This window comes from Caenorhabditis elegans, chromosome III, assembly GCF_000002985.6.
Source record: "Caenorhabditis elegans chromosome III".
NCBI lineage: Eukaryota > Metazoa > Nematoda > Chromadorea > Rhabditida > Rhabditidae > Caenorhabditis > Caenorhabditis elegans.
The window spans coordinates 11449492-11473613 of NC_003281.10; the positions used below are offsets into that span (position 1 = coordinate 11449492).

The 24122-nt window shown below is 39.5% G+C and overlaps 2 protein-coding genes and 12 non-coding genes across 15 annotated transcripts; 7 read left to right on the forward strand and 7 right to left on the reverse strand.

Annotated features, from left to right (window-relative positions):
* The first annotated feature begins 4770 nt into the window (after positions 1 to 4770).
* Positions 4771 to 5015, forward strand: Y47D3B.25. Its single transcript, NR_101856.1, has one exon. It is a non-coding gene; the product is annotated as a small nucleolar RNA Y47D3B.25 (small nucleolar RNA).
* Positions 5016 to 7385: 2370 nt separating this feature from the next.
* On the forward strand, positions 7386 to 13404 carry plr-1 (putative E3 ubiquitin-protein ligase plr-1). Its single transcript, NM_067072.6, has 6 exons — positions 7386 to 7589; positions 8241 to 8329; positions 10296 to 10508; positions 11300 to 11973; positions 12426 to 12677; positions 12949 to 13404. Exons 1-6 carry the CDS (start codon positions 7436 to 7438, stop codon positions 13028 to 13030), a joined length of 1464 nt encoding a protein of 487 aa, NP_499473.2. The 5' UTR covers positions 7386 to 7435; the 3' UTR covers positions 13031 to 13404.
* On the forward strand, positions 9779 to 9928 carry Y47D3B.14. Its single transcript, NR_052743.1, has one exon. It is a non-coding gene; the product is annotated as an Unclassified non-coding RNA Y47D3B.14 (non-coding RNA).
* Y47D3B.18 lies at positions 9952 to 10059 on the reverse strand. The gene has a single exon (NR_052744.1). It is a non-coding gene; the product is annotated as an Unclassified non-coding RNA Y47D3B.18 (non-coding RNA).
* A 769-nt stretch (positions 13405 to 14173) lies between the features above and the next one.
* On the reverse strand, positions 14174 to 21317 carry bed-2 (BED-type domain-containing protein; the record flags this gene model as incomplete). 2 transcript variants are annotated; one of them, NM_001374881.3, is made up of 7 exons in its annotated part: positions 14174 to 14803; positions 15306 to 15793; positions 16318 to 16602; positions 19201 to 19337; positions 20355 to 20616; positions 20829 to 20945; positions 21099 to 21317. In NM_001374881.3, 7 exons carry the CDS (start codon positions 21312 to 21314, stop codon positions 14680 to 14682), a joined length of 1629 nt encoding a protein of 542 aa, NP_001362179.1. In that variant the 3' UTR covers positions 14174 to 14679. The 2 variants fall into 2 exon arrangements, with proteins under 2 accessions (NP_001362179.1, NP_001362180.1); NM_001374882.4 differs by lacking the exons at positions 19201 to 19337; positions 20355 to 20616; positions 20829 to 20945; positions 21099 to 21317 and adding an exon at positions 16726 to 17250.
* Y47D3B.24 lies at positions 17958 to 18129 on the forward strand. Its single transcript, NR_052745.1, has one exon. It is a non-coding gene; the product is annotated as an Unclassified non-coding RNA Y47D3B.24 (non-coding RNA).
* On the reverse strand, positions 17975 to 18095 carry Y47D3B.16. Its single transcript, NR_052746.1, has one exon. It is a non-coding gene; the product is annotated as an Unclassified non-coding RNA Y47D3B.16 (non-coding RNA).
* Y47D3B.15 lies at positions 18152 to 18270 on the reverse strand. The gene has a single exon (NR_052747.1). It is a non-coding gene; the product is annotated as an Unclassified non-coding RNA Y47D3B.15 (non-coding RNA).
* Positions 18316 to 18495, forward strand: Y47D3B.23. Its single transcript, NR_052748.1, has one exon. It is a non-coding gene; the product is annotated as an Unclassified non-coding RNA Y47D3B.23 (non-coding RNA).
* Y47D3B.20 lies at positions 18339 to 18498 on the reverse strand. Its single transcript, NR_052749.1, has one exon. It is a non-coding gene; the product is annotated as an Unclassified non-coding RNA Y47D3B.20 (non-coding RNA).
* A 1012-nt stretch (positions 21318 to 22329) lies between the features above and the next one.
* On the forward strand, positions 22330 to 22464 carry Y66A7AL.2. Its single transcript, NR_052750.1, has one exon. It is a non-coding gene; the product is annotated as an Unclassified non-coding RNA Y66A7AL.2 (non-coding RNA).
* Positions 22465 to 22732: 268 nt separating this feature from the next.
* On the reverse strand, positions 22733 to 22881 carry Y66A7AL.1. The gene has a single exon (NR_052751.1). It is a non-coding gene; the product is annotated as an Unclassified non-coding RNA Y66A7AL.1 (non-coding RNA).
* A 58-nt stretch (positions 22882 to 22939) lies between these two features.
* Positions 22940 to 23117, forward strand: Y66A7AL.3. Its single transcript, NR_052752.1, has one exon. It is a non-coding gene; the product is annotated as an Unclassified non-coding RNA Y66A7AL.3 (non-coding RNA).
* On the reverse strand, positions 22981 to 23248 carry Y66A7AL.5. Its single transcript, NR_052753.1, has one exon. It is a non-coding gene; the product is annotated as an Unclassified non-coding RNA Y66A7AL.5 (non-coding RNA).
* Positions 23249 to 24122: the final 874 nt, after the last annotated feature.

Consider the following 24122-nt stretch of genomic DNA (forward strand, 5'->3'; position numbering starts at 1 on the left):
TTTCAATAACTTTTCATTGAAAAAAAATATCGTGGTATTTTTTCAAATTCCGGAAATTTCTACAATTTATTCGGAAAAATTCAAAATTCGGATGTTTTTGGTATAGTTTGAGGTGAAATTCAATTCAATTTTGGAGCAACTCTCCGAGCTCTAACTTTTATAAAAATAATTTTTGAAATGCAAAATTCAAATTTTTTCTCAAAATTTCAAAATGCACTTTTCCATTCTATCCTAATCAAAAACTAAAAGAACAAAAAAAGAGAGGGTGTATTGTTGTAAAAGAGCGATAGGGACAGATTTTTTATGACCACCCCTTCGATTCAGACGATAAGGGGAAATGGAAACATTAACGGACGGTTGGAGAATAACAAGGACCATTAGGTTGACTATTTTTATTAGTTTCTTTTACGATTCAATCAATCGCCATATGTTTGTAATTTCTTGCTGCTACATATTAATTGAGATATGAATTAGGATTTTGATTATTGTGCGTTTACGGCTGGTGTAGTTGAAAATTTCTTTAACACCGAATTTCATATTGAAATTTTATGAACAACACTGCTCAAAGAATCAGTTAAAATTTGAAATTTGACCGCCTTGCGGCTGGAAACTAACTATTTTAAATCACTGTCTAATTTTGGTATATAAGCTAATTAGCTTTAGTTTTCAACTTGATTTAAGTACATTTAAGGTTGATGGATCACCAGAAGTTACTAAATATTGCAACAATTGAGTGGGCAGATAGGCAGGTATTTCATGCCTACTTGGACGATTCCGAATTTGTAGATCAAATCCTGAAAACTTGTTTAAACAATTTTGAAATCGTGAACTTTCCAGAGTTCAGACTTCTAGAAATGTTCAAAATTTCCCGAAAATTTTAAAATATTTTTTTTAGGAATATTTTATGAATAATCTCAAAAATTAAAAAAAAATCAATTATGAAATGTTACTCTTCTTCTGAAAAATATATACGCATTTTGCTAGTAAAGCCAATAGTAAAGCTTTATAATTGAGAGCAGATGTCTATGTCGATTTCCTCCAAAATTTTGAATATTTTGAGCTCCTGCTCCTTCTCGACCTCAATTCCCTAGATTTGAAAATGTGTGAAGTGTGTCTTCCTCCCAAATTCTAATTGGCTTCAATTTAACCATCGATCACTAGTGTTTCTCGCCGAAAAGAAAAATGTGCACATTTTTTTCAAATTTATAGCATAGAAAATCCACATTTCGGTTTTTTTTTTGATTTGACGGATGTCTTTTTGAAAAATCGATTTTTTACTGGAAATCCAGAAATTCTCATTTTCTTTAATTTTCGGCAAATTTCTAAAATTTTGGGCAAATTTTGGCAACTTTTTGCTAGTTTTTGGCAAAATTTTCGGCAACTTTTACAAGCTATTGCGAGCTTTTGCCAACTTTTTTGAACTTTCGGCAATTTTCTGTAACTTTCTGGCAAATTTCTGCAATTTTTTTGCAAGTTGTATCATTTTTCGCAGACCTTTCAAATTGCCTGTAATTTTCTGCCACTTTTTGGCATTTTTTTGCAAGTTTTGGAGATTGCAGGCAACTTTTATCAAATTTTAATAATTTTTTCAATATTCAACAATTTTCATTGACTTTTTTTTGGCGATTTTCTCCAATTTTTGACAGCTTTCGGCAAATCTCACCAACTTTCTGCAACTTTCCTCAGTTTTTTTTTGCCAATTTTTGCCATTTTTAGAATTTTCGCCATTTTTTCAAATTTTCCGATATTTTTTAGCATGGTGCATCTAGAGAGGTTTGTGTAATTTTTTAAGTACTAATAATCCTGATGTACACTTATATCTTTATCAATCTGCTATCCCGTCTACATTCTCTCCCACCTCAAGCAAATCTCCCCTCTACAAAGTTCTCAGTTCTCACCTCCTTCCACATGTCCGTTCGATTTTCGCACCCTACAAGGTCATCGAAAAGCGAACCCGAATTCTCCATTTTGCAATTGCATACTTCTTCTTCTCCTTCTCTAATTCATAGTTTTCTCTCACTTGCCAATTTTTTATCAATGTTTTCTTTTTCCCCGCCGCATCGGTCCGCCGCTCACTCCTTTCATCTCACCGCCGTATTGTCGTCGCTCCAGTCGCGTCCATTCTAAAAAGTTGCGTTTTTAGTTCTTTTTGCATTGGGGCTCCTCGGGACACCCAGAGAAAGCCACATAAATGATGGAGATGGAGTTTTTGATTTTCTATTCATCTTTTAAATGAATACACCTACCGCTCCAACCCTTTTTTTCATTTTTTTTCTTTGAGTCTGAACGAACTTGGTGTTTTTTTTTAAGTGAAAAATTAACCTGAAAATTTGGAAAATTTTGGCATATTTTTTGGCATAAGTTTTCTTCCTTTTTAGGCAACTTTAAATAATTTTTGGCAGCCTTTGCCAATTATTGACAACTCTACAATTGCAACTTTTTGACAAATTTCTACAATTTTTGCAAATGTTTTTCATCTTTTGGCAATTGTTTCTTAACTTTTGGCATTTTTGATAATTCACGGCAATTTCATCTATTTTAAAAACACTCCAGTAACTTTTGACAATTATTGCCAACTATTAATAGCTTCTAGCAATTTTCCTCAATTTTCAAAAACTTTTCTTTTTTTTTCTGGCAATTTCTGGCAAATTTTGGCAATTTTTGTCAAATTTTGACAATTTTTGGCGACTTTTGGCAACTTTTGACAATATTCAACACCTTTCTCACATTTTCTGGTATTTTCTATAATTGTGTGACAATTTCCGACAACTTACGCAGATTTCTGTCAAACTTCGGCAGTTTTTGGTACTTTTTTTTTCAAAATTTCCGGCAACTTCCAGCGATTTCCGGCAATTTTCAATCTCTAATTTCCACAAACTTTCGGCAACTTTCTTGCCAATGTCTGCAGCTTTCCTCAATTTTAGGCTTGTTTTTCAGCTAGTTTCGGCATTTTTCGGAAATATTCTACAATTTTCGGCAACTTTGGACAATCATCGCCAATGTTTCGACAATTTTCATCAACTTTTGCAATTTTCCACTATTTTCAGTAACTTTCAGTAACTTTCGCCAAAACGAAACAATTTTCTTGAAAGTTTGAGCAAATTGCACTGAAACTTGTACTTCTTCCAATAAATATCTAATTAGATGGTGCTCTCTTCTCTCATTTTTTGCTGCCTGCACTTCAGAGGTCGTAAAGATCCGTGAGAAACGTTCGCTGTCAATAATCCATCACCACACGCCATCACAACCTGTCACCACAGCACTTTTTGTGTGAGCCGCCAGCCTCTCGGGGTGAGAGGGTGTTCACACAGATAACACCAGGACCCCCACCTCCCTTTCCCTTTTGTTCACTCTTTTCACTCGTTTTGGTTTGGGTTCTATTCATTTTTTGAATGTCTTGTCTGCATTATTACATTGTAATGAATGCCCTATTGTTGCACATTTGAATTTGAAAAGTTTTTGATTGTAACACAATTATATATATATATATATATATATATATATATATATATATATATATCAAAAATTAATAGTTTTCCGGTCGATGCACCATGTGCAAAACCTTTTTGACTACTCATATCTCGGTTTATTTAAATTTTATCAAAAAATGTTCAACTATAAAACATTAGGCAAAGATGTGAAAAATATTTTGTCAGTTGACAAGTTTGTAGTATAGCTAAAGAGAAATGAGATATAAGGAGCCAAAGTTGAACAATAAGTTGTAGGAATTAAGTCTGTCTGTTCGAAAATTTATAAGGCAGAGTTAGTGGGAATTTATCAAAATAAAGTTTAGTTTTCAAATATTTTATAATAAAATTGTATTACAATTAACAAGACCTCACGGACAGATGTTTTTGCCAATTTCCGACAATTTTCGTCAAATTTTTCCAGCTTTCACCAACGTTTTGACAATTTCGGTCAACTTTAGGCAGTTTTCGGCAACTTTCTGGAATTCTCTGCGACTTTTGACAATTTTCGGCAATTTGCGACAATTTTTCTGCAAGTTTTGGCAACTTTTGACAGTTTTTCGCCAATTTTTGACTACTTTCGGCAACTTTCTGCAATTTTCTGCAATTCTCTGCGATTTTTGGCAATTTTAATCAACTTTTGACAATTTTCTGCGACTTTCGTCAAATTTTTTAGTTTTCGGCGACTTTTGGCAGTTTTCTTAAATTTCTGCAAGTTTTGTTAACTTTTGACAGTTTTCGGCAACTTTCGTCAACTTTCGATAATTTTCGACAATTTTCGACAATTTTTTGTCTAGTTTAGACATTTTTTGGCAATTTTCGACAACTTTTGGCAGTTTTCTGCGACTTTTGGCAATTTTTGGCAAGTTTCGTCAATTTTTGGCAATTTTCTGCAACTTTTGCAACTTTTCCCAATAGTCCCAACTTTTCAGAAGTTTTAAAGATTTTTTAGCTATTTTCAGTGACTTTGGCATATGGGCAAAATTTTAAATTTAGTGAAAAGTTTTTTTTGCAATTCACCCAACCTTACTCCTACGCACGAAGCAGGTCAAAATGTCAACTTTTGAAATATACTCCGGTGAATATAGTACTATACTCTCCTTTTCTTGCTCTTCTTGCCATCCTCTCTTGCGTGCCCATCAAATATCTCCCATAATTCAATCCGCCTTCTTCCACCAATTCCACGTCATAAATCTTATCTCTCTGCTCTCTTTTCCCTCTCCACCACCCTCATATGTTTCTGATCGTTTCGTTACCACCACTAACATCTGCTCCACGAACGGGGTCGGCTATAAAAATTTCGGGGTGAGCACACAGGCTTTTGGGGTGGATTAGTGGATTTGAACAGAATTTCATAGCAAAAAAAAAAGTCAGATCAAATCTAGGTGTACATAAATATAATCTCAAGTGGTTGGCTGGCGACCAGATGTATCTGAATGTATCGGGTGGGTGCCGAAGAACACATAAACATAAAACGAATGGGTTCTTCTAATCTCTTTTCTCGCACCGACGGTGGTGTCCTACTCCCCTTCAGATTTTTATGGCTTTCTCATTATGATACGTCGGGGTGATCGGGCAAAATTTTGAAAAATTTGTGGGTAGGATCAGAAGTGGGTGGAAATTGCCGTTCGGCAATTTTTTTCGGCGAATTCGGCAAATTCGCAAATTGGCAGGCTGCCGATTTGCCTGAAATTTTCAATTCCGGCAGTTTGCCGGTTTGCCAAATTGCCGGGCATTCCCATTTTCGGCAAACTAACGATTTGCCGTTTGCCGGATATCAATTTGCCGGAAATTTTTAGAGAGATTTTTTTAAGACGGATGCACTTAAAACTGTGCCTTTTTGAAATTCTTTCCCCGTTTTCTTTAGATAATTTCATAGAATTTTCTTACTTTTCAAGTTAGGTGTAGGAAAATTCATAGGATTCGTACAATTTTGCCGATTAAAATTGAAATTCTGAAATTTCCAACAAAAAAAAGTGCAAGCCCACAATTTACCGAAAATTTTCGGCAAATTGCCGGTTTGCCGGAAATTTTCAATTTCTGCAATTTGCCGGTTGCCGAAAATTTTCAATTTCTGCAACTTGCCGATTTGCCAAAATTATTCAAATCCGGCAACATGCCAATTTGCCGCAATTTTTATTTTCGTCAAATTGCCGATTTGCCGGAAAATGCCTACTAGCAAAATTGGTCTAGAAATATGGAAAACTTGTGCGTAAGGTATGATGCATTGGGTTTGAGTTAGTGCAAAATAGGAACTTCGTCCGATGCACCGTAACTTTCCGAATTTTTATTAAGTATTTGAAAATTTGCGCGTCAAATGTAATGCTATTATCCCTACTTGCCTGCCTAACCGCCTGCCTACAACCTATTTTGTGCATTGTTGCGTGATATGATGGAGACTTACACAATAATTTAAATTTTCCAAAGATTTACCAGCTGGTAGGTAGACACGCCTGCCTACCTATCCTGGGGTGTCAAAAAAGTCCACGTTAAAATTGGCAGTAGGCACAGGTCCATACCTGCCTACGCCTGTTTTAGGGTAGGTTGTACCCTTCCCGCCGCTCTCGATTCACCAAGTTTTATGGTTTTCGTGTCTTCTCTATCTCTCCACTCCCTCACCACTTTCTGTCTCTCTGCGTCTCTCCTCCACCCTCTCTCTCGCACCCCATAAACCCCGCCTCTCCTTAAAACATTCTTTCCTACCAGCAGAACTCGGGGGTAAGTGACACCTTTAAGTCGCGAACACAAGAGAGACCTCACACTGATTTTTTATTGCTTTTCTCTCTTTTTTTCACGATTCTTTTTGATTGGTGCCGACCGGCGGGAGACACAGAGAAACGGGACAGAAAATAGTTTTTTATTAGCCTTTGTGTTTTTTCTAGGCTTTCGAAAATGTTCAGTTTTCCTTAATTGCTCGATTTTATTAGAAGTATCCTTTTTTTAAATTTTTTAGTTTCCAAAAATTTTGCACGGAAAATCATGGTGCTCGATGCACCATGTGATAGGCAGGTAAGCTCTCGTCTATATGCCTACCTTATGCCTGGCTGCCTACACACCTGCCTACGACTTCTTTGTGCAATATAGCGTGAACTAGAGACTTACACAATCATTGTAATTTTTAATTTACCAAAAGATTGAAAACACGGTGCATCGTTTTAGTGTTGCAAAATTGACTAGATGTACCTTAACTTACGAAAAAAAATTAGTTGTCTACGTTTCCGCCTGCCTACATGCCTGCCTACTGCCTATTTTGTGCTTTTATGCGTAAGATGGAGACTTACACAATAATTTTAATTTTGCAAAAATTTGAGAACATGGTGCACCGTATCAGTGCTTGCAAAACTGACTAGATGCACCTTAATTCATAAAAAAATGGTAATAAATTGCCTGCGTTTCTGCCTACCTACATGCCTGCCTACTGCCTATTTTGTGATTTTATGCGTAAGATGGAGACTCACACAATAATTTTAATTTTGCAAAAATTTGAGAGCATGGTGCACCGTATCAGTGCTTGCAAAATTGACTAGATACACCTTAATTTATAAAAAAAATGGTAATAAATTGCCTGCGTTTCTGCCTACCTACTTGCCTGCCTACTGCCTATTTTGTGATTTTTGCGTTAGATGGAGACTTATACAATAATGTTAATGTTCCAAAAATTTGAAAACATGGTGCATCGTATCAGTGTCTGCAAAATCTATCCGATGCACCAAAACTTAATGAAAGGCACGCTGTCAAACACATATGCCTACCTCATGCCTGCCTGCCTACATGCCTACCTACCCATTCTTTTCCGATTTTTTAAAGGCTTCAGTTTTGACGATTTTTCGGATTACCCCTGACTACTCCGCAAATGTTCTTTTTCTTTCAATTTTTTTAAAATTTCCCTAGTATCATCTAATTCCAATTTTCTTTCAGATTTTGTATGAATTATTAAAATTCTCTTCCTTCTCCAGTCAACAATAACAATGCGGTTACTGTTATTCATATTACTTAATACAACCCTATTATCAACCAATTACGTACATGCACGTCCATCGGTCTCGCACACGACACTTGCGTCGCAATTCAAATTTGCCGAAAAAGCCGATATTTTTGTGACGCACACGAATATCAATGAGGGTATGTTTTGCGGGGAAAACGATGACTTTTTTGGTAGAGTAGAGTAGATGTTCCAATTGACGTCAGAGAAGAAGATCAAACACTATTTTTTATAGTTTATGACAACGTTTAAAAGTTTGATGGTGGCCTAGAATTTTCTTGGATGGCCTAGAAAATTTAATTTGTCTCAAAAGTTTGGAAAATGACTCTCGAAACTTTAGAAGAAGTGACCGACTTGTGGTATGGGCTTAGAAATTGCAAGGGTGGCCTAAAAATAAAAAAATAAATTTTGAACATTTTCGGGTTGGCTTTTGAGTTTTGACGTAGTCTTGAAAATTTTTAACGTCCCGCCAAATTTTCTCACTTCTTTTTTTTAAATTTACTTTTATTTCCCAATAAAAATTTTTGCAGAAACTTTGAATCTCCCGCCATAGTGTTTCTTACAAAATTCAAATTTCCCGCGAAAAAAAAATTCTAAGGAAATTTGAACGTTCCGCCAAAGTCCTTATTAGAAAATTTTGAATTTCCCGCCAAAAAATGTTTCACTGCATTTTTTGTAGATCAAACAGTAATAGGACAGGCTGGCATTAAGTGGGTCTGCAGAGCCTAACAAATTTTCAAAAACCACCTGTAACTTCCTGTCCCAACCTTATCCACAAAGCCTAATTACAGATCGAACACAGGACGAAAAAACGATCAAGCTGTCTGGCACATTCTCTCCGGTCGGAAGCAATTATGAAACAGGTGGAGACATTGTGCAGGTGAGTGTGTGCTCTTTCCCAAAGGCATCTGGTGTGAAACGGCCTGGTTTTTGTTATGCTTCTTTCAGATGATATATGCCGGGGGCTCCGACGAACCCGGTTTTTTTTGAGATATCCCTAAGGGAGGGAGGCTCTCTAAAATATTAGTTTTTCCTTGCACCCGAAAAAGCAGCATTTGATTTTTAGGGGGGTAAAGCAACACAGAAATAAAAGGAATAAAATACAATTTACTCTACGTACAACGGGCCCTGGAGGCTTTTGTCAATTTCCGTATGGGGGGGGGGGAGCACTAATCGAATTTGGCAGAAAACGGAGGAAGGAAGCCTTTGACCTCCGTGGTAGGATTATTTGATAGGGGAAATGGAAAACAAAGAAGGGAATTTCTGGCTGTGAGGGGTCCGACAATTCAAAAAATTTTTTGCGGTTAAATTTTTGAAGCTATAGCTTTTAAAATGTTCAGATTTTCGGATAAGCTCAAAATTAATTAAGCCGGCCCAAAACTAGCCAAGTTTAGAGCTTTTTCAGGCCGGCATCTGAAATTTTTGAAAATTTCTCGGCTAGGCAGGGTTTTTACGTTGTAGCACATTTTTACAAGATCGAAATTTTCAGAAAAATTTAAATTTCCCGCCAAAACTTTTTATCAAAAAAATTTGAATTTCCCGCCAATCTTTTTTATTAGAAAATTTGAACTTTCCACCAAAATTGTTCTTTCAGAAAAATCGAATTTCATGCCAATAACGTTTTATCAGAAAATTTGAATTACCCGCCAAAATTTTTTCACAGGAAATTTGAAGTTCTCGCCAAAATATTTTATTTAAAAATTTTAATTTCCCGCCAAATTTTTTTTATAAGAAAAATTTAAACTTCCCGCCAAGGCTTTTCACAGAAAATTTGAATTTCCCGCCGAAACTTTTTATCAGAACATTTGAATTTCCCGCCAAGATGTTTTTCACAAAATTTGAATTTCGCCCCAAAACGTTTCCTCAGAAAATTTCAATTTCCCGCCAAAATGTCTTATTATAAATTTCAAATTTTCCGCTAAAAAAATTTACCCGAAAATTTGAATTTCCCGCGAAACATTTTTTATAGAATTCTCAGACATTTCAATTTTCCCGCCACATTCTTAGAAAATTTGAATTCCCTGCCAAAACGTTTCCTCAGAAAATTTGAATTTCCCGCCAAAAAAAAAATTCTCGGAAAATTTGAATCCAAAAATTCCCTTTTTTCTCATCGACCACCAAGACCTCACAGCCATTTATCACCGATTAGGTATGTAGAATCTCTTTCCCACACAAACAATATTTCTTGTAGAGTAGCGGCGCGGGCCACACGGTTTCCGCACGGCCTCCCTAGGGACCACTTGAGCATCTTTTCTTCCACGACGACGACGAGACGCTAAATGAAATTTTTCGGCGGGGGTTTTTCGGGAGAAGAAGCCCCAGCCAGCCTTCTTCTCAAGACTCTTTTTGTTCATTCAATGCATGTGCTAACAAGTACACGGATAAAAGGAGAGAAGACAAACATAGAGATATACCCCCCCCCCCCCCATGCACACAAAACATACAACAAACAAATAATACCACACAATTACTACGTCCAGCATCTTCTTCGTATTTTTCTTCTCTTCTTTTCACCACCATCATCATCGGCGGCGGCGGCTCAAAAGAGCCCACGGGGGTCGCGCATAAATTTTAGGGGGAAATGAGATGGTGTAATCCCATTGATGACCCATGAAATGTGAATGGTGCAACATTGGGATTATGTGGAAAGATAACGGCGGGGGGTACGGTAGAGTAATTCTAGAGGGGGGGCTAGATTCTTAGCTCCTTTAGCCGTGAGCAGGACATCGCCTGGAACACTGGGCCTTGCAATGAATATTAGGCTCTAGGCAAAGGCTGCATTCAAAATTTCACCTTAACAAATTTTAACCACTTAAAACCCTATCAAATACCTTAAAATTTTCCAGGTCTCCTCGTTCCGAGCTTGCGACGCTCGTCGCAAAGGCCTCGACAACACGGTATTCGAGCACGTACCCGTTGTGTTTTACGATGACGTCGAAAAGTTCCTCACCGGATGTGTGGCGCTTGACAATCAGGCAAGGTTCGCCGAAAAGTCTGGCGCAATGGCTCTTATTGTCGGACCCGCATCACGTGTCGAAAGGACCACGAGGCCGATGATGGTAAGTGTGAATGAGGGGAGGGGATTAGTGTGGGATTTAGGATAGATGTGAGGCGGGGTTGTGTCATTTTACCGTTTTTTAAGGATAGGCATTATTATACAACAATGTATAAATCAGGGCTGTGCGGCTTTTTTATAGCTCAGAAAAAAGCATTCAGAGTGCATGAAAAATGCTACAATTTCACTGTAAACGAAAAAAAAACGACCATACTTTTTTTCTAAAACGGTCAGAAATATAATTTCAATAAAAAAATTTGAAACCTGGTTGCCGGTTGCCGAAAAGTTGCCAAAGTTTCGGCAATAAAAATTTGCCGGTTGCCGAAATTTTTTGTGTTCGGCAACTTCGGCTATTGCCGGTTGCCGCACAGCCCTGGTATAAATTTTTAGGAAATTGTAATTTACTTTGTCCTTGAAGTCTAGCCAAATTCTTGCAGCTCCGACCATAGTCCAGGCTTAACTTTGGCTTCGCTCTCATTGGGCCAAGTTTGTGCAAAATATGTCAGTTCTTGCCAAAACCAATATCAGGAATGACATTGTACCTAGACTTTAAGTTGAGCCAAAATCTGGAGCCGTATTTTTGCACAAAAGTCGGAGTAGACCTGTTGTCCAGATCAATTCCGAAGTACTGCAGAAACACTGTAGAACTAACCGGAATTCCTGTTATAGTTCTGGTATTTCATTTTTTTCCAATGAGATCTTTAAAATTTTCTAGGCGATGCAAGTTTTAAATCCCATAATTCAGCGGAACTTCAAGCTCCGTTGCCTATTCTCATATTCCGTTTTTTTTTCCAGATCGGAGGATCCAAAATCCCTGTAATCGTCCTAGACGATGAACAAACCGAACGTCTACGATCGGAGCTGAGATCCGCATCAGAACGCGGCGCTGTCACCAAGCTCCGAATCTCGTTTATCGACGAGAAGCCCACCAAAGTCTTGAAGCTTCAAGTTTTCCGACCAACTGTTCTTAACATCACACTCCTTGGATTACTCATCATTTTGATCGTTTTTGTATCGCTTCTAGTCGTTGTTAAAATCAGATGCCAGCCTACCATGCATCGAGAGCTCTGGCTACGGGCTCTCGCGAGAACTGCTTTGACGAAGATGGAGATTCGAAGCTTCCAAAAGGAAAAGAACGTTGAAGCCGGCCAGAAAAAGAAGACAAGCTCCACATTTGCCCGATTAAAACAACACAGATCCTCCTCATCTCGGCACTCGTCATATCTTGCCGTATTCGGCTCTCTCACCTCGGTGGCTCAATCATCGTCACATTCGGCACAAGAGAGATGTGTGATATGCTTGGAAGAGTACGAAGAGGGTACTGAGCTTCGTGTCCTGTTCTGCGGTCACGAGTTCCATCCGAAATGTGTCGATCCGTGGTTGCTGTCGAAACGGAGATGTCCGTTGTGCCAATTTGATGTGGTTTATAAGCATTATCCAAAGGTTGATAGCCCCGAGAAATTGTCTGGGTGAGTTTTAGTTGTGGCCTATTTGTCTGAAAGTTCAGATTTTGAAAACTGGCCTAAAAGCCTAAATTTCTACTTCAAAAAAAAATAAAGTCGTGGCCTGAAAACTTGTTTTTGAGATTTTTCCGAATTTCTGGGGCATCTAGGAAAAAGTTTTATTCTTAGATAATCGAACTTTGAGCTCTTTTTTCAAAGAACAAGGTCACTAGTCCGAAGGCCTAGTAACCCAACATTCAATTTCTAGGCCATTGTACTTTTCGCTGGCCGAAATGCTAGGCCACTATTCCCAAAATTTTAGTTTCTAGGTTATCCTAGCAGTTTAACACTGTGCATTTCAGACTTCTAACAAACTTCACCCGCTGGCCTAGAAATCCCAGTTATAAACTTCTAGGCCACCAAGCTAGAATCGGTGGCCTAGAAATCCAAATTTTAAATATTTTAAGATTCTATTTCAGTCGCTCTGATGACACCACTTCCCTCCTGCCACGAACATCACCATCAGAAGATCTTCCAAGTGCCCCGAGCAGTCGATCAACTCGTCTAACACGTCCCTACCGTACCACTCATCACCTGATACCCTCGTCAACTCGCCCATCATCTCATCAACGTCCTTCACTCCAACCAACGGCTCCTAGAACCAGAAGTTGTCCTAGAAGACGGCAGTTGAGGTCTAGGAATCAGATTGATTTTTCGATTCGGATAGGAGGGTGAGAATTTTTTTGGGGTCTTAGGAAATTAAAATTATTCGGACATTTCGTTGACTTATAAATTTGAATGTACTACCAAAATTTTTCTCTGCCAATTTGAATTTCCTCAATTTGCCGGGAAATTCAGATTTTAATAAAATTTTTCAATTTTTTATGAAACTTTTTAAAAGTGCTCCAAATTTCTTGGAAATTTTGGAAAGTTTTAGAATTTTCTGGAAACTGGAAAATTTAATGTTTTTAATTTTCTTTTATGAGAGACCCAAATTTTCAGCTACTCGTCCGACGTTTCCTCGTCGCATGCCGAGCAATCGCGCTCCTTCGAAATCGAGCCCCGTACATCGCAACAATTATAGAAAATTAGCCAGAATACTCTATCAAAAAATATCATATCACACCTTTTCTTCTCCCAGTTTTTCTCTTTTTGTCGTGCCTTGCTCGTCATCTCTCCAACCCCGATCTCTGTATTTTTCTCCACGTATGACTGCGCCTTGTAGGCACGCAGGTAGGCATTTTTGTGCCTACGTGGATTAATTGCCTAAATTGTCTTAAAATGCTTAGTGTTTTTCAGGTGTCAAACTTTCCTCCCCATGTGTACCCAACGGGTCAATCACATTCTCTTCTTGCATATGAATACATTTTCATTTTTCTGTTGTTTTTTAGTTTTTTTTTAGACTACCATTTTTTTTTTAACTTTCTAGAAGTTTCTAGTAATAAATTTTTTAAATTATTTTGCCTCTAATAATATTATTGTGACGCTCCGCCCTAATAATGGCCATGAAAAGGGTGTGGCTTCCAAGCTCCGTCCAATTTTTTATACTATAAGGGTTTAAAAATTTAAAAATTTAATAATTTTAAAAATTCCCGCCAAAACTTTTCAATAAATTTAAATGTTGAATTCTCGCAAAATAATTGGTAAAATATATTTTGAACTCCCGCCAAAACGTTTATAGAAAATTAAATTTTAAATTCTCGCTGACGACTGTTTGAAAAATTTAAAATTAAAATTTCCGCTAAAATCATGGTGTTCTGGTCTTCCTCGTTGAATTTTTCGCGCTCCATTGACAATCGCCCGTGCAGAAATCCGTGCAGAAACTCAATAAAAAATTAAATTTGAACTTTTCGGCTAGAACGTTTTTTTTTTCGAATATATTAAAATTTGAATCACCAAAAAAAAATCCAAAATTTGCACAAAAATTTCATTTTGAATTCCCGCCAAAATTTCAATTTAAAAAATTCAAATTTGATCGATTTTTTTTTTAATTAAAAATCAGAAATCCTGTCTTTAATTCCTTTTAATTCCTGCCGAAATGAATATTGGAAAAATTAAATTTTGAATTTCCACCAAAATTATTGAACCAAAAAATTTAGAGTTCCCGCCAAAATGCATTTGAAAAACTAAAATTTGTACTCGCGCCAAATTGTTTTATTCCCGGCACCATTAAAGGAACGGAGCCTAAGTTTTCTGAAAAGTTATTTCATAAAACAACAAGAAAAATAAACAATTAAAATTTATGTTTTCAAATTTATAAAACACAGAGAGAAGGCATTTTTTGTAATAAAATAAAGGTATAAAGTTCCTAGTTAGGCGGAAGGGGCGATGGAAATGTTCATGATATTTAAGGGGGCGTGACAATATTACCGTAATCTTGATAAGGAAAATTTTTTTGAGTAGTTTTTTATTTGGGGGGAATAGGGCACAAAAGTGTGTGTCAGGTATATTAGAGTGTACACAAAAACGACCAGCGCATGAGGAAAGAGTGGGTTGGCGACGAGACGTCTCTTGGCCCAGGCGGCCGACGTCTCACGGGTTGTGGAGAGCGTCGGCTGCTGCGGGGTTTCACTACAAGTGGCGGAACCCGGGAAGCGTCGGCTGCTGAGACAAGAGACAAGAGACGTCTCATCATTTGCAAAGAGGAATATATGTATTATAGTTTAAAATTTTTAAGAAAAGGAATGGTTGTAATAAAGCGACGATATATATTAATAACAGGTAATCGATAAATTAAGAGCTATTCTTATTAAAACATTTTTGACATTTTCCACGTATCGCCCAATGGAATTGATTGAAATCCGTCTTCACCCAAAGTTCCGTGTCTTTTACGCTTCCGTTTATTCGTTCCGTAATTCTGAAAATAAGTAAATGATTATTTGGAATTTTAGGTACAATGTATAGTTGAGAGATTTCGGAGAAAATTTTTCGGAAAAAATTCGAAAATTTATTTCTTTATTTTTTCAAAAATTTTCAAATTTAAAAAAAAACTGATTTTCGGAATTTTTAAAGGAATTTCTGAAATTTAGGTAATTGACGAGTTTCTGTGACTCCGCCCAGATAGTTGGAAATTTCAAATAAGCTCCGCCCATAGTGATGGGCGTGGCTTGCAGGATCCGCGTACTTTTAACCACTTTTTGTCAGGAAAAAATAATTACTATTAGCGATTTCCTTAAAAATGTAGGGATAAAGTTTTGTGATTTTGTTGTTAAGTTTTTTAGACGATCCTACGTTATGGGCGTGACTTATAGGCTCCGCCCATTTAATGGTCGTGAAAGTTTCAAACCCCGCCCCCTTTCACAGACTCTTTTTTTTCAATTTTAGAGCCGAAAATTTCCGATGTTTTACGCTAAACTCACTTGATCTCCTTTCCAAGATCAGTCAAACATATAACTTTTCGAGAAGCGGCTCCCTGTGACTCATCGACAGTCCGATTGCTCTCAAAACACAGCTCAATCTCGGATCGTCGTTTGTGATAGGACATTGTCATTTCCAAGTCAAGTGCCATCGACATGAGCTGAGCGGCACAGTGTCCCTCGCTCAGTGAGAACGACGATGGATCCTTGTCCACTTTTGACGGTGACATTGAACCATTCGATGTGTCGTGCGCGGATGGTGGTGAGCTGGATCTTTGTTGGCTTGTGCTCGATTTTGGAGGTGCTGGTGCCGAGGATGTCGAGTTGCCGGCCGCGTTGAGCATCGCGAACATCATTGGATTGGAGTTAGAGAGACTGCTCACGAAGGCGGCGAGTTGCTCATTCTGATCAGTGGTGGAGGTGTTCGGCGATCCATATGTGTCTGGGGTTTCTGACTTGATGCGCTCATCGGAGCTTGAGGAGGATGCGGCCTGAAATTTTTTGGGTTAAGAAAATAGTCTCTAGGGTGTTCCTAATATGCACGGCCCGACAACTACCGGGTTCCGCACTGAAAGTTAAAAAGTAGGGCGGTCCAAGAAACCCGTTAGATGTCGGTCCCTGTTTTTTCGTAAATTTTTTGTAGATTTTTCGAGCGTCCGACATCTAGAGGGTTCCAAGCGCCAGCTGCTTCTGTGGCGGAACCCGGTAGATGTCGGGTGCAGCCACTTACATCAAAAAGCTTTCCTAAGAAAATCGCACTTTGTTTTTCAGCGCCCGACAACTGCCGGGTTCCGCTAACCCGGTAGGTGTCGGGCGCAGTCCCTGCCCATTTAAATAAGCGCTCAAATTCTATCATACTCTTCGAATGGGCAGTTTCCCCAAAATTTCCATGAACCCTTATCAATTTTGGGGTCCTTATCAGGTCCCCCTTCCCAAATATTTCCTGTCAATTTCTGCCCGAGCACATTGACGTGTCCCCCTCCCCGTCGCCTCTTAACACTGATAAGCCACTCACCTCCACATGATTTTCAGTGTCTTCCTCCATCTCCTCCTTCTTCACAAATCCACTGTTAATGTTGATCACCTCTGAGGATTTGGGCAACGAGTCGAGGAAGTTGAGTGAGGAACCGTTGGCAAATGAGGAGAAGTCGGCTTCTGTCAGGGATCCCGATTGCTGAAGTTGTTGCAGGAAGGCCATCGAGTCGAGCATGGGCTTTTGGTCCATTTTTACCATGGAGGGCAGCGAGGAGCTGGATCCGGCTCCGCCACGGACACGCTTCACGTACGGTTGGGTTGGAGTCTGGAATGAGATAAGAGTTAAGTCTCTTAAGTATACAATATATCAGTTAGAAATTAAATTTTTTAATATATTTTTTTATTGTTTGATACTTTTGGATAGACTGGGTACTGTAGCAAGAGGTACCTCATCAAAATCCAATCCGTTCGCGGGTCTCTTGACCTTCTTTCGGGTGGTGCCATCTCTCAAAATATCCTGATGATATGCATTCATATGACCCCACATTGATTTGGTACTACTATCATTCCGCTTGAGAACCTTCCAACAATAGATGCACTCAACATTCTGCTTCTCGTTAAGACATTTATAATGCTCCCAGATTTCTGAGGTCTTCTTGTGTGGTCGCATTCCTGCGGCGAACAGGATCTCACTGGCGCGCGCCGCTGTCAACGGGGAGAGCTCTTTTTCGGTGGTGGTGGTGGTGGTACGATCTTTTTTGAGCAAGGATGAGGTGATGGGGTTTTCGCTGGATGAGGCGGCGGCTGCGGCGGCGGCGGCAGCAGCAGATTGCTCAAGAAGAGCCATGAGCTGTGTGGTGTCGATTGTGGAGGGAGCATCGGAGCCGGAGGATCCCTCGAAGAATGCCGAGTCATCCTTGGAGTGGGACGGATCTATGACTAGCGTGGACTCTTGTTGCTTTCGACGGGCCATCTGGATTTATATGAGTGGTACTGTCGGAAGGAAGAAAGTTGAGAGCGAGGAAAAGAACGAGGGAAAAAATCGAAAAGGTATATGTTTTGGAGACAGTCAACCACAAAAGTTGTGGTTGTGTGGGGGAAAATGAAAAGAGGAGTGTGGCCGGTCGCGTCTTTCTCCCCGCCGGCGCTGGAGTAGGGAGGGCGGTGTATGTGTCTCTCTCTGTCTCGCAAAAAGCCCCGAGACGACGGGGTGAATCGATAACAGAACGGAAAGGCCCCGTGGAACTAGAGACGAGAGGAGAGGTAGTGTTGAAGAAGAAGAGACGAAGAGATGAGAGGAGCGTCAAAACGGGGCACGAGCGGTAGACACGGGGGGACCCGCCTCGTCGTACACACACCGCCCACATGTACACAAATACTCTCACATACGGCGGTTGTGGAGAGGAGGAACAATTTTTGGACGGGGGGAGAAGCACCTCAATTTTTGGGGTGGTGGACTAAAGTTTTGGGGCCCTAAAGTTTTAGGGACTAAAAAATCGGACCTCTGATGACCGAAAAAAAAAAAATTTTGGGGCTCATTTTTGGAGCAAAATTAGAAATTCCCGTCAGAAAGTGGATGACGGACGAGATATTCGAGTTTTTAGTCCAATTTGTTCAAAACTTATTGTGGATTTTTCATCTCAAAAAAGGGTCGAACTAATTTAGCGAAAAATTTAAAATTTTCAGATTTTTTCCGACCGCAGCCCAACTTGGCGACGAATTCAAAATTTTTGGCTCCCCGGACTACAAAATGAGCCCGGAAAAAAATCACAAGCCCGGGTGGGGGGCCGGGGCTAAAAATAACATCTCGTCAGATCCAAAAATCCAGTTGTTAGTTAGGGTAGACCAGGGGGGGGGGGGACGCAAAATGAGAAAATGAGAAGGCGAAGAATAAGGAGGAGATGAAGACGAAAAAAGAAGACACGACGACGATGATGATGACAGGGGTAGATGAAAAAGGACGAAGGGGGCCGCGCCCCGTCTCTTTCGGAATGGAAGAAGAAGAAGGGGGAAGGAGGTCTTCCCCCCCCCCCCCCCCTCCCCTCCAACTATCCAACAACGGGGGGAAAAGAGAGTACCGGAGGAGCGGGGCGACGGCGGGGGCTAGTGAACACGGGGCGGCAGGAGACCTAGACTGGGGCTTGGCCGGCAAAAAAACCCCCGCGGCGGGGGACCCGCCCCCCGTCTCCATCTTTGCTTCCTTTTTCTTCCCCAATGCGGTAGGTCTCGGAGAGGTCGGGAATGTGAAAAGCAAACGGGACGGGAAAGCATTGGGATAGTGTCTTCGAGAGACACAAACACACTACTGCTGCTGCCTGTGCTAATAAAGAGAGACCGCGAGCGCCCCGAGATGACGGAGAGAGAGAGAGAGAGAGAGGAAGAGATGGTGGAAGATCCTGTTGTGTGTGATGACGGTCCACTTTTCCATTTTTGGGTCGCCCTATGGACTGTCGGCCAGTCGGGGGTGGTCGGTCGGGGGGAGCGCGCGGCGCGCACTTGTCCTCTCATCACGCGGGGGATTCGAGGTCATCGAAATGTGATCGGAGTGCCCCCCCCCCGACTCTTGTGGAGAAATAGAAGGGTACTTTTACACAGGTGCCCCCCCCCTCTCATATTTTGGTGTGAGGGGGACCGTGTCAACATTTGGCCCCTTATTATGAGTGGGGGCTTTATACCCTAGTTCAGTACAAAAAAAAATCATGGTATTCCTTTAAAGCTACAGCACCCATTTCCCCGCTATGTGATCTCTGAAAATTTGGGGAGCCGTGCACCACCAGTTAAAAACTAGGCCGTTCCAAACATGACCTGCCTGCCTCGCGCCTACACTGCAGAGAATTGGCGGCAGGCAGGCAGGCTCAGTACCCAGTAATCAGTTTTTAAAACAAAATTTCCAATTCAAAAACATAAAAAACCGCCACCCCACCTTAGCCAACTTCTCGCTGAATCGATTGAAAATCCCGTCGTCCGAATGAAACTTCTTGAGATGTGTTCGCAGGTTGTTCGGGCTCCGATCGTCGCCGCTCCACGAGCAGTGTAGGCAGATGACTCCACCGGCACCGGCTGCAAAATTTTGGTTGTTTTTATATTTTTGTACCTCTAGTGTTGCTTTTAATTCGGTGATGGTATGGAAAAAATAATTATTAGAACAAATTTCCCCGAAATTTGCGCGGATATCCGAGATTCTTTTTTGTTTCTGAGAATTTCAAAATGTTTTCCTTAATTGGTTTTTCCACTACAGTGGATTCTCATAAAAATTATAACAAACATTTTAATTTTTATGGAAATTATTTTTAAAAATAAATTATGGAAAATAGGCCGTACTTGCCGAATAAAATCTGAGAATTTATTTTGTTTTTAATTAAAAATTGGTATATTCAAATTCCCGCGAAAACTTATAGCCTATTTTCAAAATTTATTTGACTTGAATAACTACTGTTTTTCAGATTTTCAGACATTTTTTCAACTTCAAAATTGGCCTAAAAATAAATGTTTACATAATTTCATCTTTTTTTCCATTTTTCAGCAGAAAAAAATGTCTGAAAATTTTGGTATTCCAGAACGCAAATGTTTTTAGAAAAATCTTTTAAAAACCAATGAATTTTGCTAGAAAACGCGAAAATGTCGAAACAATTTTTTTCTAATTTACAAACATTTACAAAAAATTATACATTTTCACAGTTATTACGGGAACTCAAAATTCTGAGAATGCGTACTGCGCAACATATTTGACGCGCAAAATATCTCGCAGCGAAAACTACAGTAATTCTTTACATGACTACTTTAGCGCTTGTGTCGAATTATGGGCTCAATTTTTGAAATGAATTCTTTTTTTTTTTAATTTTTTCGTATAATTTACTTATTTTTTGCAGATTTTTAATATTCTTAAATATTTTTTTCAAAAATTTCAAAAATTGACCCCGTAAATCGACACAAGCGCTACAGTAGTTTTCGCTACGAGATATTTTGCGCGTCAAATATGTCGCGTAATACGTATTCTAAGAATTTTCCAAATTTAGGCAGTAGAAACGCAGAGTCCAATAGAGCACACTTGCCACAAAAACCAATAAAAAAACTCACTGCTATCCTTCATATCCTTAAAGAAATCCCAAACTGGATGCGACTTCTTCCTTCCGGCATTCCTCGCCCACGCCGACGGTGATGACGTGGATCCGAAGCTGAGCTGATTCTGATTGTGTGGTGGGGATCCTTGTACAGACGCGAGAACAGGCATCAGGTCACGAATTGTGGCCTCGGAGAAGAACTGGGATTCAATGTCTTCGAATTTTGATGGGATCGGCGTGCCGAATGATTGGATCAGTGAGAGGGCGGCGGCTTGTTGCTGAAAAAATATTAAATTTTTTTTGAAGATGAGAAAAACGAAAAATAAATAAAATAGAGTACAGGGTGGGGAAAAATTCAATTTTTTTTCAAAATTTAAAATTCAATATTGAAATTTCTGTCTTCTCTCTGACTCATATTGGATAGGTGAACAGAACGAGAAAGAGAAGAATTTGCATTTTTCAAAAAAAATTTTTTCACATTTTCACCAACCTCTTCTGTTCCTCCTGTTTCCTCGGCAGCCTCATGCGATTGAGCCGCTGGCTCCGGTGACTCGGAGCTCGCCGTGTCCGAATTCGCGACATCTGTTGGTGGTACGAGTGTGGCAAACTGAAAATTATTTCTTATTTTGTCATTTTTAAAAGAAATTGCAGCTCGCATGGCGGAAAACCAGTCCGACCAATCAACGCCGTTGGCCACGCCCACTCGGACGTCGCTAATTGGTCGAAACTTTTTATTGCAGAGAAAAAACTTTTAACTCACCAATCCATCCTTGAACATGTCCATTAATCCATTTTGATCAGAAATTCCTGCAGAAACCAGCGACATTGGGTCATATGGCGGTGAATCACTTGAAGACGATGAGCTGAATGTCGTTGGAGCCTCGGAATCCGACGTCTTTTGCGACATGACGTTAAGCTGATTGGAAAGCACTGTGTGCAGAGCTTCTGTGAAGTTGCCTCCGAGAAGCGATGTCATTCTGGAAAAGGAGATTGTTAAAAATTTAGAAATAATGGAAATAAGAGAAGGTGAGTTTGGAAAACAAAAAAACAGATTAATAAAAAAGTGTTAGGAAAAGGTAGATCAAAATTGTAGGTCAAAAAAATAGTTGTATTGTTCGTAGCTCACAGAAGAAAAAAAACATATCCTACGCGCAAAAACTACAGTACCCCATGAGTATGATAGTGCACACAAGAAGACACCACATCCCACGAGCAAGTTCTACAGTATATCAAGAGAAACAAATTTCTGAAACGCACAAAAACACCCGATTTTACGCGCAAAGTCTACAGTACTGTGGGGTTCCCTATCATTGCTAGTCCACAGAATAAATGCATCGCATCCTACGCGCAAGATCTACAGTACCCCAAGAAACTCATTTTCTGAAAGAGCGGACAAAAACATTGAATCCTATGCGCAAAAACTACAGTACCCCATGGATATGACACGGCCCGAGAAGTGGTACCTGTGCGCAATTTGTCTACCGTACCCCTGGACGTTTGGGCGCGTTTTTGTCAAAAACGGCTGGTCCAGTTTTTTGTGATGCATATAAAAAATGCTCGAAATTAAATTCAAAATTTTTTGGACCAAAGCTTTTTTCCTTAAAACGCGCCCAAACCTGGCTAAACTGCAATTATCAATAGAGCGCGTTTACACTGATGTACCCTTGTACCCATGTACCCTGTACACAAGGTGCACACAAGAAGACACCACATCCTACGCGCAAAACTACCGTACCCCAAGAAATACATTTTCAGATAGTACACACACACATAGGAAAACACCACATCCTACGCGCAAGTTCTACAGTACCCTAACTTGACTCTAAACTCAAAGCACCACAAAGCCGCCTACTAAAATTGAAAAATGTTCTCTAAAAGCAAATTGAAAATACTATGGAATAAATGGTTTTGGAATGTAAAAAGACTTGTTTTTTTATTCATTCATCTCCTCACCCTCCCAAAATACAAGAATTCTGTCATCCCTCTCTGTGTGTGTAAATTAACAAATATCGGAGAGGAAGAACGAGCGCTTCTTCTTATTACATACAAAAATAAAAAGGAGATGCATACACATTTATACTACTGCTACTGTATGTGTATATCTGATGTAAATGGAATAGAAGAGGGGGGGGGGGGGGGGGAGGAATGGAAAAATTGTCAGAACTGGTAACGTCTTCTTTTTTAGAAGAAAAAGAGGAGGGGGAGAAGACATCATAAATGTTTATTGTATTCATCACAACAAATAAGACAAAAAAAACGACGTTTATTTTAAAGCAAATTAGTTAGCTGAAACCGAAACTGGGTTTCGCAGCGAAAAAAATGTTAGTAGAAAAGCCCCAAACACCATATTTGACGCGCAAGATTAGATAAGATACAATGGACAACTCGGCTCATGTGGCTCAGTCGGTAGTGGTTGGGGTTGGTGTTCGGAAGGTCGGGGGTTCGAGTCCGTGCCATGGAAAAAAAATTTGCACGTGAGATACGATATGTTGAAATCGGTTCAAAGGTAGAAAAAGAGAAATTACCATTGTGGTAATAAGGTAAACTGAAGGTATATAGGTGCGCCTACCTACTGTAGAAATACGGAGGAAATAGTAACTGAAAAAATCAAGCTACCGTATATTTTTCGACAAATGATTGGACGAAAAATTGGACGAAAAATGTGAAAAAGCTAACGGTACGCCTCCGGCGCGCGGGCGCGCACCGCCCGCTCCGACAAAACGATATAGTAAATCCAGAAGAACTAAGGGGAGGAGGTGGCTGTTATTATATTATATATATATATATATATATATATATATATATATATGCTGGGGCGGAGAGAGTGTCCTCTCAGCTTCTTCCCTCCAAAAAGCTGTATTTTTACGATCGCCTATAATTGGTTGGAAAAGTGAACGAAGTCAGGATGAACGGACGGACGGACGGACGGGGGGCATTTGGTCGGAGCGGCGATTCGAAATTAATTGCCTATTTTCTTTCAAAAAACCCATCTCGCCTAAGGAATCACTTTATCTTTTCGTGGGAGAGAGAGAGAGGCCTACATATATAGAGAGACTAGTTTTGATATATAATATTAATTCGACTAAACAGATTTGAGGATTTTATATGATTTTAGATATATAGTTGTGAGGGCTACGGTAGTTGTTGGTGGCTTAAAATGATTACACCATATTTGACGCGCAAGTTTTGATGTGGCACAGTCTACGCGCGGCTCTTGTCCCGAGTGGCTCAGTCGGTAGTGGTGGGGATTGATGTTCGGAAGGTCACGGGTTCGAGTCCACTCAATACCAATATATTTTAATAGAGAAAGAGATTGAAAAGATGATAAAATTGCTGTGAGGAACAATTCAAAAACTCAATTTTTCGGTATTTTTCAATCTCCACAAAAAATTGCATGTAAAACATGGTGCATCGTTAAAATCCACATTTTTACGTCAATGCACCATATTTGACGCGCAAATTTTCAAATGCTCGACAATAAGTCTGAGCTCCTTATGAAGCTGAGTAATTTGATCAGAAAAAAGAAGGAACGGAGAAAAATATGTTCATAAAATCCTAGGAAACAAAATAATTAAAAACAAAAACTTTGGAACTACTCCGAATGAACAGAAAATGAATAGAGAGATGAAGAAAAAAAAACTAATTTTCCCATCATTTTCTCCCCATCAGCTTCCACGGCGATGGAGGGGGGAGGAAATAGTCATCTGGACGGATAACACAACATTGATGATCGTAAAACTTTTCGTGATGATCGTTAATAAAAATGAAGAAATTTTTTGGGAAA